An 18,804-nucleotide genomic window follows, 5' to 3' on the forward strand; every position below is an offset into this window, starting at 1 on the left:
TTCTTACCACTCGGTCCGGCAAGGACAAGCAGCGCAGCGCCGATCAGGGTGTAAACTGAGAGAGACATGGCGAAAGGATGATTGTCGTGAGCAGCTATGGACGCGCGTGAAGGTTTTCCCGAGCTCGAGTCGAAAGCAAAACCCTGGAAGTAGCCACTGTATACTTAGTACTGTGTCGAACTACTACAACTGTAGGCAACAAGACGAACAGAGAAATCCGTGCATTCCGTTGGAAGACACGCACACGTTGTTGATAGATCAAGGCAGCCACACAACTGTTGCTGCAGGTCCACTTGAACCCTTCGACCTTTTGGCCTTTTTGACATCATGAATGTCAGACAACAGTAGATCTACATGATACAATCATACTACAGCATTTTGATTATTTTAAAATTTTAGGAAAGCAGATCTACTGGTCCGTAGGAGAAGTAGAAACATCTGCTCAGTGGAGGTGGTAGATCTACAGTGCGTTGGACGCTGTTATCCACATCTAGGAGTAGGATCTAGGAGTACACCAGTATCCTTCACTGCTTCAGGCTTCACACTCACACTCAGTCACAGACGACTCACTGCTTCACATGCGCGCGCGTACGAGCCGTTACCATGGCATGGTTACATGAAATAGAGCCCCGCCTTCGGAAAATAGTAGATCTACACTGTCCTACAAGTAAGTTTAGTTGTAGCATTCGATTCGCAAAAAGAGAGTGAATTTTCGTCCCCGTTCCGACGGTTGCGTGGCCGATGAGCACCCTTTGCGGCATTGGCCCACACTCTTCCCATGTACACCAGGCTGGGTGTCTGCCCAGTGCTGGAACGAGGGGAATGCAAGCTCCGACTCCTGACATTTCGAATCCTTTCTGGAATCGTCAGTGAGCTGTTGTCGTCCCGAATTGTATTGCAAGGCCCGCCGACAGGCATGGCCACTCGAGGTCAGTTGAGACGCAACCTCCCCCTCCCCCTGGTCCACAGTGCTTCTGGGCCATGCCGATCCCTTCCAGCCAGCTGCCGAATCTGGAATGGCCTGCTCGACTGTATGAAGTCGATAGTATCATTCTGTCCATGAGTTCAAACGCATGCAGCTACGCGTATTTTACTTCGGTTAATTAAATGTATGAAGTCGATAGTATCATTCTGTCCATGAGTTCAAACGCATGCAGCTACGCGTATTTTACTTCGGTTAATTAAATGTAATGGCTTTCGTCACCTGCTGATGAGTGATGAGGCTCGATAGAATCATGCTACGATGACCCATTGACCCGACTTGTAAATTTGAGATCTCTTTTTTCTGCTCGCCTCCCCTCATTACTGCTTCCATTAATTTTTCTTGTTTTTATTTTTATTTATTTTCTCTTCATTTCAGACTCTTCTTTACTGGTTGTCATCGCTTTCATAATACTGGGCAGAACTGCCCGTTTGACATGCGATGTAAAATAAATAAACAACAACAACGGGTACTGGGTACAGGTACTCATGACGGACGGAGTATCTAAGCGGGAGGTGCAGCACCAACGTCTAGTAACAGTGTGTGGGGGGGGGGGGGGGGAGAGAGAACCACTCTCACACCCATATCCCGGCCATTGCCATTGGCACAAGTGCTGAAAAGTAAGTTTTTACTTTTAAAGGGGAAGTATACCCTAAAATCAAATTTTCACCAGTTGTAGTCTTCTGGGTGCTGAGTCGAATGGTCTGGGTCCGAGGAAGCTGCGACGCTCCCTTCCTACTTGAATCCCAATCGAACTCGCGCACTTCCACCGAAACTGGGTGACTGCGCCCTACTAGATGGGGATTTGTATGCAAAATGTCACTAAAAGCGCCATTTCGTTCTTATAAAAGCACGGATGACCGCGATTGGCCCATATGTTGTAGTCTTTTGGACGCTGAGTCGACTGGTTTTGGTCCGAAAAGGCTGCGATGCAGCGTTCCTCATTTAGTCCCAATCGAACATGGTTGAACAAGGGGTCACGTGCTCCAGGGTGCCCAAATCACCTGGTCACCACGCCAGCAGGCGACAAATTTCACAGCAAGGTTCAACCAGGGAGTCGTATAGACCCGGGAGGCGACACGAGGCCTTCCGGGCCGACTATGATTGACTCGCGGCACTTTCTCCCACTTTTCCGTCAGATATCCCCGGTGCGTGCCCTGAGTTACATGTATAAACCAACTACTCCGCGTACTTATGCCATGGGACTTTGGGAGTGCACTCCTTGGGGAACGGACTCGTGCAGGATCGATAGGATCGTGGGAAATCGTAGCTCGAAAAGAAGAAGAAGAATGAACTACTTTTCCAAGTAATTAGTTGCATTTGATGATCGTGATTGAGGCAGAGAGTGCTGCTGATCGCGATCCAGATCCGGGTCAAGAATCACCTAGATCCTAAGGAAACCTCAGCTGACGTAGATCTACGTTCTCTTCGCGTGAACGCTCAGTCTGTGTTGGCTTGGGCCACAGGTATGGTTTGAATTCTAATTTTCTCTGTTATTATATTTTTCAATTTGTCTTGAAACTTTCAACCTTGCTACTTAGCGGCTTCTGATCTGGTGCGCGTACTGCATAAAAAGTTGCGAATAATCATGAATTGGAAGAAATGCTTGTGGGTTGATAGAGTGCAGTACTTGTTCAATGGTTTCTTCAGAGCGTGCCGAATCCCAGCCGCTAAAGACCCACAGAAGGCAAGAAGCTTGCGTTGCAAAGCTGCTGTCCCGCCTGACTGCGGAGAAAGAAGACTCGTTTATGGTTGTTCTACAGCCGCTGCTGACGTCCATCAGCTCTGTCCTGCTCCCAGCTGCAGATAGGCCTGGATTTCAATGAGTCGTGTCCCAACTCCGGTGTGAACGATTTCCCGACGTCAAGACGAAGTGGGGTCAAGTCATGGGTGTTGCAAGGAAGCTGTCACAAGATGATCCGGTATAGGGCTTGAAAGTGCTACGTCACTCCATAGCAATGGCATAGCAACAATTTGAAAAATTCGAAAACTGGATCCACCTGGATCCAGTTTTTGTATGGATCCAAGCACATTTCAAACGGTCTCACTCACAGCAAGGTGATGTTGCCAGTGAAACTGACTGATTTGGCTAGTGGGGGCGGGGTGACAACTGGTGGCGAAGTAAAAGTTGCACCTGCATACGACATGAGTGGGTTGCTATGCACCCACATACTGAGGCAATAGCAAAGTCACACCTTAGTGGATCCAAAATAGAAATCTGATGTCAATTTACTACTCCCAGGCCGTTTTTGATGTCATCACTTTCAAGCCCTATTGAACGGTAGGTTTTGTAAAGCTGCTCTAACATTTGGATCCTATAAATTATAACATAAAATTATTATTTGTATTCACGAAGCCATGCCCAAGACGTGCGACATAGCGTGCGTTCGTGTGTATGTGTGTGCGTGCATGTGTGTATATTGTGTGGGTGTGTGCGCGCTTGTGTATGTCGTAAAATCCCGCCAGAGCACCCCTACCTCCGGAACCATTTGAGTAGATCCATTTGGGGAGGGGCGGATGGGCGAGTCCTGCTAGCCGCATTCAGTACTACATGAAAAAGTACTCACCCTAAGAAAACTGTGCGTGCGTCTCGTACACCCAACAAAAGTCAAGAGCTGGGAGTTGTACAAACCCATCAAAACCCTAGGGTGTGTGCAATCTCTGGTCAAGAGGGTGGGAACTGTTGCGTACATTTCCAACCAGGTCGTAGATGCGTCTGCAGTACAGTACGACCTCACACTTCACATAGTCATACGAGGATACAACTCTATTGATAGATAAGATAACGTGCTTGTAGATCTCTGCCATGCCAAAGTTGCATTCAGTAGAGGTAGTAGTCTCTGTCAAACGTGTTTGCCATTGGCTCACGGCACTTGTAGCAGCTGATCGGACGATGCAAATGGACTCCCAGTCCACATTAGCTGGCTCTGGATATGCCTTCGAAAATATACCATGGCACGCACTTTCCACTGTTGTTACATAGGGCCGGACGTGTGTTGTCCTGAGCTTGCCACGATACTTTCCGATCTGTCCATCTCCTCTCTTTGTTAAGTTGAAATTATTTGAAGAGCTGATGGCTGGTAACTTGCTGGTCAGCTGGTAGGAATACGTTTGCAAGTGTTGCTGCTGATTTGCACATTGAATTGCCGGAGTGACGTGGCCTTGAGTAGTCTTCCCCAGCAATGAACTGAAGAGTAGCATGCGTATTGAATTCTCTTGTTGCCGGTTCATCGGCCCCTCTCCATGACACCGAACTAGACTGAATTACTGGTGTCCCTTCATCGGCCTGCTTTTCGCCTCGAACTTCACGAGTCTTGAAATCTGGACCCAACATAATAAAAGTGGGACTCAATTGCGCAGTTCAGACGATAAATTGATGCAATAAGGGGTCATCGCAAAAGTGATTAGTCATCCCTGAAAAAAACATCATTCATTTCGTACTCGGACCTCCTCTCCACCCTCCGAAATGAATGGACGACGAAAATCGCATGCATGTACATGTGTATGCATAGCGTCAGTCGACTGAGATTTTAGCTCCCCCCCCCCCCCCCCCCCCCCCGGAACGATTTTCGTTTCAGGGACGACCAAAAGCTTGTGTGACCACTGACTTTCTTTCTCTGTAACCAGCAGTATGCATTATTTGTAACAGTAATTACTTGTCTGTGTCATGTGGATGCATTGTCTTATTTCCTTTTTCAGGCTACAGCACAACCAAGAGAACGAAATGTACGTCGCAATCAAGCTATGTCGTTGCCATCTTCTATGTGCCATGCGTTACCTGATGTGCCAGCCTGCCATGTCGGATACCGCTAACCATGCATCGACTAGGCGCCAGGCGCGAACTGATGGTGGTGGTGGTGGTGGTGGTGAGAAGGAGAGCTCTGTGCCAGAATAACTTTGCAGTTTAGAGAGCGTGTCTGGGCAGGTGTGTATTTCCCCCATATTGCCAGGTGTGTATTTACCACCATATGAACCAACCATAAATGCAGTTGCAGTGGAGTCTTCAACTTCATTCTCCCGAGTCAAGCTCCTTGTGAAGACATCTACGAAGAAGATTGCCTGATGAGTCCAGCCGGGACGAAAGGTACGTCGCAATCAAGCTATGTTGTTGCTGTGCCATCTGCTATGCGCAATACGCTACCTGATGTACCAGCCTGCTATGTCGGACACCACTCACCCTGCATCGACTAGGCGCCAGACGCGAACTGATGATGGTGGTGGTGGCGGGAAGGAGAGCTCTGTGCCAGAACAACTTTTCAGTTTAGAGGTCGTGTGTAGGCAGGTGTGCATTTACCGCCGTATGAATCAACCACGGGTACGATCAGCTGACGTTATAACTTATAAGGATGATCTCGTTAAGTCTTTTCTAAGGACTCTCCACTGCAGCGTTTTCTTTCCACTCGGTTCTCTTCTTTTCATCGCTCAGCTTGCACTTGCAATTCTTATACATACTGATCAATCCGTTCAATTTTCCGTACATTTTTCTCAAAATCCATAGCGCGGACGAAGTAGTGATTTTCCGTACAAATATGGAAAATACGGAAGGTTGATAGCACTGTGTTGAGGCAGCTATTGTTGACTTTATTTGGAATTAATTCTGTCGTATTTGCACACATTCCTGAGTGCATTGTATTACTATAAGCATCCAATGTGTGTTATCTGTGCGAGCTTCTAACCTTGTGAACATTCACCGAAGGTTCGGTTGGTGGCGCACAAGATCTTCCGGGATGGCTCTTGCGGGCTCTCAGCCCTGCGTTCACTGCATAAAACTTGGCAGAACAGTTCAAGTTTCAATTTAGGCCATTTCCTCACTCTGTGACTCCCAATATTTCACATGTGCAATGATTATTGTAGATCACTGGGACAGCGCCACTTTGTTAGCCGATGTTAGTCCTGAAGAAAAATTGACTTCATTGCCCTAAAGGTGAGAAGAAATTGGGACTATTTGTGAAGGAAAACTTTGGAAAATGTAATTTCGAATAAAAGTCATTTCGTTTATCTGGATAGGTCCAATATTTCACAAATGTGCAATATAAGTATTGTAGATCACTGGGACAGAGCAACTTGGTCGGTCGAAGTTAGTCACGAGGAAAAAAATTACTTCATTGCCCTAAAGGTGAGAAAATATTGAGGCAATTTGTAAAGAAAGGATTACCTCATCTTAGGTGGTCAAAGTGCCTCAGAGGTCGAGTGGCAGTCACGGGAAAGCCAGTGAGTAAGCCAGTGAACAAGACCCTTTATTAGTGAACTCCTCAGCGATGGCCACAGATGGCTGTATTTCGGCAATGGAGATCGAAAGTCTTACCACAATTGTTCAGCTAAAGGACGAAGACGACGATTTCTCGCTATGTACGGATTTCCCGCGCGCTATGATCTACATATGTACGGACTTGTCCCACACCGAGCAGGTCGTAATATTTTGAATCGTTGAGTCGATCATGGTTGTGCACAAGTGATGCGCGTGTCGCCTCCCGGGTCTATACGACTCCCTGGTTCAACTCGAGTTCAACTCGAGTGACAGGAGTGCACCCAAAAAAGGTCAAACAGGCTTGTAAGTTGTACCCTGCAGGCACGGTGACCAGGTGACTGGTGTACGCAGGAGCACGTGACCACTTGTTCAACCATGTTCGATTGGGAATAAAGGAGGAACGCTACATCGCAGCCTTTTCGGACCAAAACCAGTCGACTCAGCGTCCAAAAGACTACAACATATGGGCCAACAATATGTTACTAGTACATACACAAATAGGAGATCCCCCAGATAGGCGTTAGCCTTTGGGTAATCCTGAAATAAAGATTATATATTATATAATCGCGGTCATCCGTGCTTTTATAAGAACGAAATGGCGCTTTTAGTGACATTTTGCATACAAATCCCCATCTAGTAGGGCGCAGTCACCCAGTTTCGGTGGAAGTGCGCGAGTTCGATTGGGATTCAAGTAGGAAGGGAGCGTCTCAGCTTCCTCGGACCAAGACCATTCGACTCAGCACCCCGAAGACTACAACTGGTGAAAATTTGATTTTAGGGTATACTTCCCCTTTAAAAGCCACAACTTGGCAATATTCCTCTTCAAGATGAGTTTTGGTGCTCTTCTTGCAGCTTCATTCTACGGTTCTCCAATTACATGCATGTTGTGGACCTCAAATTTACCTGCTTTATACTCTTTCACACACACACACACAGTGGGTTGGTCTAAGACCATAATAATAATAATAATAATAATAATAAGGCCACACTGAAGAAGGTGTGTGGTTCGACTAACATGGACATTTTTTTTACGGGCGGGCGGGCGGATTTTTTTTTAATATATTTTTTAGTACATGTAAATACACTGTACTGCCTTTAGACACCCAGTACATCGGCATTATTACGCAGTGTTATGCCATACATGTTGTATAAACTTAAAGGGATCACTGGCTAATACTTTGAAACATTGTGTAGCTCTGGAACGAGAAGAGAATAACTTCAAGCGGTGACTCTGACTGTCCAAATCATCAAGCAAATGAAGAACGATGCGAGTTGAAAGTAAGTTCGGGAACTACTTCGAAGTACAAATTGTACAATGTACCGGTACATGTATTGCTAGTTTGGTGTCGGCGTGCACGAATACATGGGCTTTTTCCATCGACGCTTCCTGTGCTTGCACACATGGAGCAGCAACTTACCGGTACAGGTGAAATATCGTTCCCAATACACGAGGAAAGTGCAATCTCGTCTGTCCTTCATCCCAAAACAGAAGGCCGTCCTTAAAGGGGAACTGTCACCAAAAATTTTCTTTGTCTTATCTTGTAGCTCTTTGGCTCCTGATCACGATGGTGTTATTCGTTTTTCTCTGCGATGACTGGAAGTGGGTGAAAACTTGAAAAGAAGGTGCCCAAAATTGTCCCGAAGTACCGAGTGACGTCACGCCGGACTTGACCTCCACGCGTACTTTCATCGTCAAAAACGAAGTCCAGCCCGTGTGCTCGTCGATCGAGCCAACTGTTCGATGTACGGTGCACGCTTGCCTTCTGAACTCGGACACTCGATGTGTACGTTGTACACAATGAGAACGCCAAAAAGGGACAAATAACAAAAGTCGACTGCAGTTTGTCGCACCTGGTACTTCCTCCACGAAGCTCCAGCTCTTTGTTTTATTTGTGATTACGAAGAGTGGAAGGATGTTTGTTTGCTGTTAGTGTGACACACATACCTCGTACTTGAAAATGATGTCGTTGTATCGAAGGTGGCGATGTTGCCCACCCGGCTCTGAAATGAAAGACGTCGGAGTTCGTCATCTGCATCTTGAGCAACATCGCCAGATGAATCGCCTTCACGTAACTACATTGCGTTCCTTTGGGGCTCGGGTTGGTGGTGTTATCGCCGGCCGGAGGAGTACTGTTTTCTGCATACGCACTCATCATCGTGTTGTTCCTCACACGAAAAGTTCACAACAACGACGTACTTCCGTGCTCACAAAATAAAACTTAGATCCTCGCGGAAGAAGTCAAAAAGGTGAAAGCTCAGCTGCTTTTTATTTTGATTTGGCTGTGTAGCTGCACGTGGGTCTCTGCCTCTTTGGCATTCTCCTTCGGTACGACGTACCCATCTGTGTTACAGTTCAAAAGGCACACGTGCACCGTACACATGGTACATTGGAACAGCTAGCTCGATCGACGAGCACACGGGCTGATTTCGTTTTTGACGACGAATGTACGCGTGGAGGTCAAGTCCGGCGTGACGTCACTCGGTACTTCGGGACAATTTTGGGCACCTTCTTTTCAAGTTTTCACCCACTTCCAGCCATCGCAGAGAAAAACGGATAACACCATCGTGATCAGGAGCCAAAGAACTACAAGATAAGACAAAGAAATTTTTTGGTGACAGTTCCCCTTTAATCTGGAACGAGGCAATCACTCTCAACCGGACGGTCACTTCAAAATAAGTCTCGCCAGTCTGCCGGTGGTCGTATCGAGTAGACTCTACTACCAGCACAAGGCAGCAGTCGTACCACTCACTGCACTGCACTGCAGTACAACTACAAGTCAAGTCCAAAAGGAGCCGCCTGCGTCCGCAGACTCACGCTGCACAGCACGTAGACGTGGACGTGTTCAGTCCACGTACGTCAGTCACCGACAGCCCGCCCAAAAAAAGTTACGGTCGGGCTGAAAAATGTACGGTCGGTCGGGTGAGTCGAACCACAGACCTTCATTCAGTGTGGCCTAATAACTTTTTCTTACATGACACGTGATCGTTTGCCGGGGCCGTGGCCAATAGACGGTCTTCCCGCCGCGGGCATAATCAGGCCATCAGGACCGTTTGACGTCATTTCGGGAGTTTCAGGACCGTTTGACGTCACTTCGGGTATGTTAGGACCGTTTGACGTCATTTCGAGAATAATTTTCGACCTTCGACCTTTCGACCTTTGACTTCCTAATGTTGCTTCGCGCTGTAAGAAATCAAATCAAGCACGCTCTGTCTGTCATGATGGCTGAATCTTGCCCTTGCCTGCAGCCCTCGGGCCTACGGCCCTTGGGCTGCAGGCTCGGGCAAGATTCAGCCATCAGGACCTCCTGACCTGAGCGTGCTTGATTACATACTTCTTACATGACACGTGATCGTTGCCGGGGCCATGGCCAATAGGCGATCTTCCCGCCGCGGGCATAATCAGGCCATCAGGACCGTTTGACGTCATTTCGGGAGTTTCAGGACCGTTTGACGTCATTTCGGGAATGTTCGGACCGTTTGACGTCATTTCGGGAATAATTTTTCGACCTTTCGACCTTTGACCTTCCCTAATATGTTGCTTCGCGATGTAAGAAATCAAATCAAGCACGCTCTGTCTGTCGTGATGGCTGAATCTTGCCCTTGCCTGCAGCCCTCGGGCGCCGGCCGGGCCTACGGCCCTTGGGCTGCAGGCTCGGGCAAGATTCAGCCATCATGACCTCCTGAGCGTGCTTGATTACATACATTACTCAGTAATGACATTAGGATGACCCAAAGGCTGACCGCCTATCGTGGGGTCCGTCGCATTGAAGGATGTAGTCCGTGAGCCAAAACTCAAAATCACAAGTGCCGTTGCACTCTCGGATGGACAAATCGCCGCTTACAGTGTTGGTCAAGGACATCACAAAGGATACGTTTTCGCTTGTTGGACGTTCCAGAACCGATCCAGAGACCTTCGGGAGGGCTTCTTTTCTCGACCAAATTCCACCGTGAGAACAAATATTTTTACGCGAGTGGTGAGGTGTGCATCGGACGAGTAAGCACAAAAGTACGATTTCGGGTGGAGTGAGGAAAAATAATTTATTTTTTAGAAGATAACGACGTTGACGACAATATGGATTTGGGGTTTTGTGATCACTTTATTGAAGTTTATTCCTTTCGTGTACATTGATGTTGTTTGACAACAATGGAAGAGGAGGAAGACGTTTCCAGTGGCAGCGAGGTGCCAGATGGGGCAGCTGAAGGCAACGAAGTGGCAAATGACAGCCCAGCGGAGTAATATTGCTGGAATTTGTGTCTGTGTGACAGCACCCAATTTAGTAGAAACGAGAAGCCTGCAGCGAGTAATATCGAGACTACAAGTTGGCGTCGCATCGTCAGCGCTGTTCGAGAGAAGGACGACCATGTCTGGGATTTTCTCTGCCAGCACAAGGGCTCAGGGGAAGAGCAAATGGTGTGGCTGGTATCATGGAAAGTGCTACACCAATTGCACGCGTGTGATCCTGAGCATTTGCAACACTGGAGAAGACCAGTGCCTCTGATTTTGCTTTATCTGACAGTGATGTGCATGTAGTAGTGAACCCCAGAGCCACATCCTAAGGCCAACAAGGGCTACCTACCAGGAGCTTAGTGGCTGATACGAACACCGAATGCCATGAAAGCAGAGCACGGTGTAAACACAACACCGAGAACTGGTCCACCCAGAGTTTACGGAAGGGAATGTTTTGTTGCAGGCAGCACTGGAGAGGGCAAGACGACAAGTAGCGAGGGCGAAACCAGCGCTGCTGGAGGTCCAAGCCAGAGCACCTGGCTGCTTGACGAGGAACATACTATACCAGTGTCTGTGTATGTGTGCCAGTGTGTGCATGCGTGTGTGCGTTCACGTTTCTGTGTGTGCGCGCGCGTGTTTGTGTGTGCGCGTGCATGTGTGTGTGCTCGTGCGTACATGTGTGTGTGTGTGCGCGCGCGCACGCGCGTGCATGTGTGTGTGTGCGTGCTAGGCGCTTTCCTTTTGTTGGTGACACCACCCCAGGCTACAACTGCGGGCCGGATGGTGGGTGTCGGGGCACGGTGTTGCCACAATCACTGTGGTCAGTGTGATCGTGTTTCAGGTCAGTGGTGGGTTTTAGCTCACTGCAGCCAAAGCGATCATGTTGCAAGTCAAGCCAGGGTTCCAGCTGCACAACTGCAACAAATGGATTCAAGAAAAGTCCTAGATCTTGCTAGGACGTTGATTGCGAGCAGCAGCCTCAGCCAAACTCTCCATGTCTGTCGGCCCTCACACGAGGGGACATGTAACCGGAAAACGGCAATGTTCAGGACAAGACAGGAAGGTGTTCCGGCCGCGGGACATGCTGTTGTTGCTGGTTTCGCAGCAGAGGAGCTTTGGCCGACCACACGTGCATCCCCTAGATTGCCTTCACTCCCCATCCGCTACTGGACTCTGCCTCGGTGATCAGGCAGGCACCAGGGACATCTGCTTTCCTCGTTCGGTCGCTGTCCGTCTTGTGAAGAGATCAATTTACAACTGACGGCAGCAGACCACAACAGACAACGGGCATCGGTCATTTTGCACTCACTGAGGTGGGTCCTCCTCCTCCTGATCCGGCGTCCTCCTGGAGTCTGTTCTTCTCCCATTGCCATTGAGGTTGCGTGCCTGGGAGACTGCATAGTCGGATTCGGCAGCTGGTCCATGTGTGTGTGTGCGTGCGCGTGCACGCGTGCCTGGGAGACTGCATAATCGGATTCGGCAGCTGGTTCATGTGTATGTGCGCACCGCGCGCGCGCGTGTGTGGATGTGCACGCATGCTGAGAGACTGTATAGTTGGATTCGGCAGCTGTTCGTGTGGGTGCCCGGTGCGCGTGTCGGAGACTGCATAGTCAGATTCGGCAGCTGCTGCATGTGTGTGTGTGTGTGTGCGCATGCGCACTCGTGTGGGTGTGGGTGCGCGCGTATGCGTGTATGTATGTATGTGGCATCATCTATATCGGTAGTTATCTGTGTATTACTGTGTACTGCGGTGGACTGCGATAGCACACATTATGTGCCAAGATGTGCCACCTAGCTGGTGATTTCCAACTGTGTTATGTTGAGTGGAAAATGAGCAATGACAGATAGTTTTTGGTACTGTATGAGTGTGTTAGGCAATCAATAGCCAATTCCAACCTCTTGCATTGGCTGTCAGGTTGGATAGGATCAGCGCGTGCATTTTACAACAGTGGTGACGTACTTCCTATTGTACTACCGTAATGTCACATAGCTTCAGTGTTCATATCATTCTATACTGGAGTATTCTACGTACATGTATTCAGTAATGGAGTGGTTATTATAAATATACTTCCACTCACCAATTCATTGCTTGCTATTATCTACAAGTCCAATTCCAGTATGATGAAGTCAAGAGGCAATTTATCCAGCCAAGTAGAGGAACTTGGGATACGAAATCCAAGAGAAATCATTAGGGTATTCTCAGTTCAGCCATTCACGAATGTAATTGTTATTCTTCAACGCAAACTGAGTAATATTTGACCTTGAACAGGATGAAAAGAAGTTCATGCTCGGGGCAGAGGTCCGCCATTCGCTCCAGAAGGTTACTCACTACAGTCTTCTACGCCTAGGAAGTGGTGAACAAATATCTCGAGAGGTATTTATAATTTAGGACATTCTTTGAAGTCAGTTTAGTTCTGAACGAATGCATTTGTATCTAATTACTTTGCTGCAGTTTGCATGCATGATCGGAATTGATAATTCTCAGCGGTAAAAAATTCAAATCTAGTTTTGTGCATTGGTTTCCGCGTTATGTGCACTCGTGGAATCTGCTCATGGCTTCAAAAAATGAGAATCCGTGAACAAGCGCAAAAAAATCAAGTGAAGAAGGCGAAAATGGCCGCTGCTGTCAGTGAGCAAAGTTGGATGTTTGGCGTCTTCTGTGACCTCCCTGGATCAGTTTCGAATTGTCCAACAAGTGGAAATATCGCTTCAGGATACCATCCTGAAGCGGTGTGCTGAAGGACGATTTGTCCCCTCTCTGGGTGCAACGGTCATGCTAAAACAGCCGATTCTGAGATTTGGCGAGTCACGGACTAATTAGTAATGACGGTACAAGAGAGTACAGATTGGGAAGGGGCTGGGGGGACTACGATGAACAGGGTAACGGCATGCCAGCGAGTAGACCTGAATACTGACAAGAATGTTTGCGCAGCTCTCTCTTGAATACATGGACAGAAGATTCCGAAGTCAATGTGGATGATTGAGAAACGAGAGGTACCAGGTTGAAGTCCTGCTTGGAAGCGGAAGGATTCTAATTGGGAACTCGTGGCCTGGCATGAGGAACATGGATGTGACAAATGGGATTTAGGCCTTTGGCCTCTGGTTGTGGATCTGATCTATGCTCCCCCACCGTCATCTGACGCCTGATCATGGGGTGGTGGCGTCCCACGGAAGCGGAAAGGAGGTCCTTGGACCAGGGAGTTGTCAGTACGACTCCTTATTCTTGACCTGCCCGGTACGCGAAACCGTCCGAATTTTTTTTATTTTTTATTTTTATACTCTTTGGAATTGTGTGTTGCTTTCTACATGGGAACTCGCGGTTTCCTGCCGACTTGAAGTCTCACTTGACTGACTCACGACTGCCATCCAGAGCACACGAGAAGTCTATCGAACCGGCCACTCGGCAAACTGCAAGAAAGCACCACTCCCTGCTCAATACACAGTGTTTCGGGAATTCACCCCTCATAAGTTGAGCTTGGGTTTAACCCACACCCGTCATTGTTGAATATTCGATATTAATAGCGTGGATTTCCCCAACAATATATTTTCATTTTTTTGTTATCCTCTCCCATGCCGTTGTACATAAGCGCGGTTTGCCGCGGATATGTCAATATACTACTACTCAGTTGAGCTTGAGTAGGCTGGGGACTACAGTAGTAAAGAGCACCACTTATATACATGTAGTGCTCTCCAGGCACAAACATCACCAGGGGATACACACTTACGGAGACGCTCCGTTTCCAGCGCGACAAACACCTCGTGAACACCAGATAGCAGCGTGAGTCAGTGGCGCTCATGGTGGTGCTGAACAAGCGCTGAGGACCGCTGGCCATTCACAATGTTGTTGCCTCCGGACCATCTAATTCGCAAGCCCTCGCTGGGGACAACAATGTGAAGAAGACGTTGGTGCGACATCGGCGATACTTGGGGAATTGTGTGTTGCTCCCCGGGGGATCCCTACATGGGAACTCGCGGTTTTCCTGCCGACTTGAATTCCCACTTGACTGACTCACGACTGCATCCAGAGCACACGAGAAGTCCGTCGAACCGTCCACTCGGCAAACCTGCAAGAACCTGCAAGAAAGCACCACTCCCTGCTCAAGTGAGACTGATTCTCTCTCCCCCCCCCCCCCCCCCCCATCCCCACCGTTACCAGTTGTTGGTTACATAATTGCGCCTTTCGCTTGGATATTCCGGCCGTCATGAGTACATGAGTACCCCGCGGACCCGGGCTTGATGTACTGAAAACTATTATTTTTGAAGGCTGGGGCCCAATATGTTGTTGCCATTGTAACGGCTTGTATTGAGTGCGTATGTGAAGCAGGGAGTCGTCAAATATGGTATTTACATTTGGCGACTCCTGATGCGAAGGATCTACATTTGGCTTTGCGCCCTGCGCACTAGTGGCTGAGTGCACGCAATGCTCCACCTCCGCTTCATGCTCCAGCAGCTGCAGCTGTTTCTAATTCGGACCGGTACTTTCCGATGTACTGTTATGTACTGTTGTATGCCATTTATGATATGAAAAAGGCCAAAGGTCAAAAAGTGCACCTGCATGGGCTGCCACAACAGTTAGCCTTGTGTCCCGCCAAGCGCAATTGCGCATGCGCCGTGATCTATCAACAACAATTATAATGCATGTACGTACTCGCACGTGTATTCTACTGAATGCGCGGATCGGATTTCTCAGTTCTTTTCGTGTTGTTGCCTACATGTATACACTACAGTGGTAGTAGTTCGACACAGTATACAGTGGCTACTTCCAGGGTTTTGCTTTCGACTCGAGCTTGGGAAAACCTTCACGCGCGTCCATAGCTGCTCACGACAATCATCCTTTCGCCATGTCTCTCTCAGTTTACACCCTGATCGGCGTGGCTCTGCTTGTCCTTGCCGGACCGAGTGGTAAGAACTTGGCACAATCATGTAGATTACTTCTTCTCTTTATACTAAAACTGGCAAACTTGTCACTGTCTACTGACTGTAGATTAATTTAAAGGGGAAGTTAAGGCAAAAATTAAAATTTCACCAGTTGTAGTCTTCGGGGTGCTGAGTCGAATGGTCTTGTTCCGAGAAAGCTGAGACGCTCCCTTCCTACTTGAATCCCAATCGAACTCGCGCACTTCCACCGAAACTGGGTGACTGCGCCCTACTAGATGGGGATTTGCATGCAAAATGTCACTAAAAGCGCCATTTCGTTCTTATAAAAGCACGGATGACCGCGATTGGCCTATATGTTGTAGTCTTTTGGACGCTGAGTCGACTGGTTTTGGTCCGAAAAGGCTGCGATGCAGCGTTCCTCCTTTATTCCCATTCGAACATGGTTGAACAAGTGGTCACGTGCTCCTGGGTGCCCAAATCACCTGGTCACCACGCCAGCAGGCGACAACTTTCACACCAAGGTTCAACTCGAGTTCAACTCGAGTGACAGGACTGCACCCAAAAAAGGTCAAACAGGCTAGTAAGTTGTACCCTGCAGGCACGGTGACCAGGTGAATGGTGTACGCAGGAGCACGTGACCACTTGTTCAACCATGTGCGATTGGGAATAAAGGAGGAACGCTGCATCGCAGCCTTTTCGGACCAAAACCAGTCGACTCAGCGTCCAAAAGACTACAACATATGGGCCAATCGCGGTCATCCGTACTTTTATAAGAACGAAATGGCGCTTTTAGTGACATTTTGCATACAAATCCCCATCTAGTAGGGCGCAGTCACCCAGTTTCGGTGGAAGTGCGCGAGTTCGATTGGGATTCAAGTAGGAAGGGAGCGTCTCAGCTTTCTCGGACCAAGACCATTCGACTCAGCACCCCGAAGACTACAACTGGTGAAATTTTAATTTTTGCCTTAACTTCCCCTTTAATTTAAAGAGTTTTTAACTTCTATGTTAGCGACATTTCAGACACCGGCTGGTCTGCACTGCAGACATCCGTGGCATCGTTTTCTTTGAAAGAAATGTTATCCTGCACTGCTTCCTGCTCTGTTTGTGTGTACAATATTAGATGCGAAGAAGTGCGGCTTGGTAGAGTGCCCGCATGTTCCTGACCTTCCTGCCATCAGTCAGACTGATTGCTGCTCGTACAGTCCCAACGACAAATTGTGCTGCTTTGATACGCTGGATTCGACTTATCTAGCTGGATGGTAAGGATTGGTTGATGAGGGGCTCTGCACTAGTCATGCACTTGCATGGCTAAACACTGTTTTGAGGAATCTGATGTTTATAGTGTTCTGGGAAATAATAGAGTGCATAAAATGTTCAGCTTGTTCGGTTGGTGGGTACAGTATGCCAGATAGTGTTGGGTCTGTTGCTAACGGGCTCGGCTGCTTGAAGGTGTAATGTTGTAGCTGCCACCTTTGTTGGCTTCAGGGTTCACATACTTTCTACTGAAGTATACAATACATACCAGTTGGCCGATGGACACCTTCTGGCTAGAGCAACTCTTGTGTAATCAATGGTGCTAGTGAAGCCTTTATCAGATCCACTTTGATTAAGCCACCCACACTAGCATCTTAGTATTGCCTTCACTCGGACCAGGGGTGAATGCAGTTGGATCCCGGGGACTGATACCTTGATGAGGTCAATCCCTTTTTCTGCACCTCGTCCTCGCTCACTGACTGAGGTGTGCCGGGCCCATAAGTAGGATCATTTCCAAATCCAAAGTTTAACCCGGAAACTGAGCCAATAGAAATCGTGGATAGCCGTGGATTGTTGCTTCATAACTCGTTCCGATGTGTTTTTCTTCTATTTTACATTTCCAAATCCACCCAGAGTTTGGGGATTTCAGAGTTTGTCAGCCATTGGGTGGTTCAATTGCCAATTGAGTCATCTTTCCGAGATTCCTTTTGAATTTCTCTCTCCTCTTTGGGTGAGATTCGCATGACCAGTCATGGCAGTGAGCAAGTACAAATATACATGTGTGTGTGTATGTGCGTGTGTGTGTGTGTGTGTGTGTGTGTGTGTGTGTGTGTGTGTGTGTGTGTGTGTGTGTGTGCATGTGTTGGTGTTGGTGTTTGGCATAACCAATGAATTGGCCGCAGTGGAGTCTGAACAAGCGACCATTCCAGCTGGATCTCTGGTTCTCTTTGGTCTTTCTGTTTGCCCCAGGGCCATTGGAGTGATCGTAACAGGGTGTATCCTGATAGTCGGCGGCATCATCCTGTGTTGCTTGTGCTGCGCGTGCTGTCCTCTTGTCCGATACCGTCAGCGGAAGCAGCTGGCAATCGTCACCACGGCTACGTACCCATCCTCAGGGCCTGTAACCCCTGCTTACCCGCCGTGTGTAGCCACCACCACCACTGTTACGGCAACGCGTGCTTAGTGGGATGTAGCAGACATCGCTGACACCACACCATCAAGTATGTAACCATGGCAGTACTACAAGTACAGGCCTACTACACATACTGTTAGAGATGAAAGAGTGACGAACCAAAAAGTCTAACTATTTGCATTGTTTCCACTTTGCGGGCACAAAGTTTAACGACCCTGCTATCACGCACCCGTTCTTTATTGCTCTAGTACAAAGGAGAGAAGAAACAGTTTGTAAGAACATTCACACGGCTAACAATGGATCGTTTCTTGTTAAATCGTTAAAAATATACCGCTGTGCCTCGTTATGGATTCAACTCATAAAGTAATGCAACTCCTAATGCTACATTCTGTAAAAGCAGAAATTGTCGGTGGTGTTTTATTTTCGGTAACTTCGGTGCCGACAATTTTTACCGATAATAAAACGCACCGAAAATTTCGGTACAACCGATATTGTATACATGTAGTACTACAGTAAGATCGGGCGCCGAAGAACACCTCGCCAAAGAACGCCCAGGCTGGAAAACCGGCAAAATTTAAGAACAGTCCAGGCTAGAATTATCAGATTTAAGAACACTAGATCTACATTGTACGTAGATCTACATTGTACATGTACGGGAGGTGAGTACATGTCATGTACACGTGTAAACAGTAACTGCTACATGTTTTGTTTTTTGTTTTTTTTCCCTTGCCACTGTTGCAGTTCATCATGAAAATAAATCCGAGAAGAAAGAAAAGGCCCAACCCTGCCCTGCCAGTTATTTGGACTTACGGGGGTCGCCATGGCAAATAATAAACATAAAACTGCACACGTTCGGGCTCTCCGCCTTCTCCGTGAAATTATAATACCGTAAAAGAAAACTAGAGGGGAAAAAAGAAGCAACAATGGGGAATAGGAACTGATTTAGGAACCACTTGCAGTCAGTTACACAGGGCAGCGGGCCTCGGCAACGGCCAAGGTAGCAGATGCATCCGCCACATCGCTGACGCGCATGGGGCGTCGCCGAGCACCACGCAAACAAACCATGCTGGAGCGAACCAGAG

General features: G+C 48.0%; 1 protein-coding gene across 1 annotated transcript; it reads left to right on the plus strand.

The window, feature by feature from the left end:
- The first annotated feature begins 15,180 nt into the window (after positions 1-15,180).
- Positions 15,181-17,804, plus strand: LOC135830464 (uncharacterized). Its single transcript, XM_065342712.1, has 3 exons — positions 15,181-15,360; positions 16,457-16,595; positions 17,560-17,804. The coding sequence occupies exons 1-3, from the start codon at positions 15,300-15,302 to the stop codon at positions 17,771-17,773; spliced, it is 414 nt and encodes a 137-aa protein (XP_065198784.1). The 5' UTR covers positions 15,181-15,299; the 3' UTR covers positions 17,774-17,804.
- Positions 17,805-18,804: the final 1,000 nt, after the last annotated feature.

Source organism: Sycon ciliatum, unplaced genomic scaffold (genome assembly GCF_964019385.1).
Source record: "Sycon ciliatum unplaced genomic scaffold, ocSycCili1.1 SCAFFOLD_1888, whole genome shotgun sequence".
Lineage (NCBI taxonomy): Eukaryota > Metazoa > Porifera > Calcarea > Leucosolenida > Sycettidae > Sycon > Sycon ciliatum.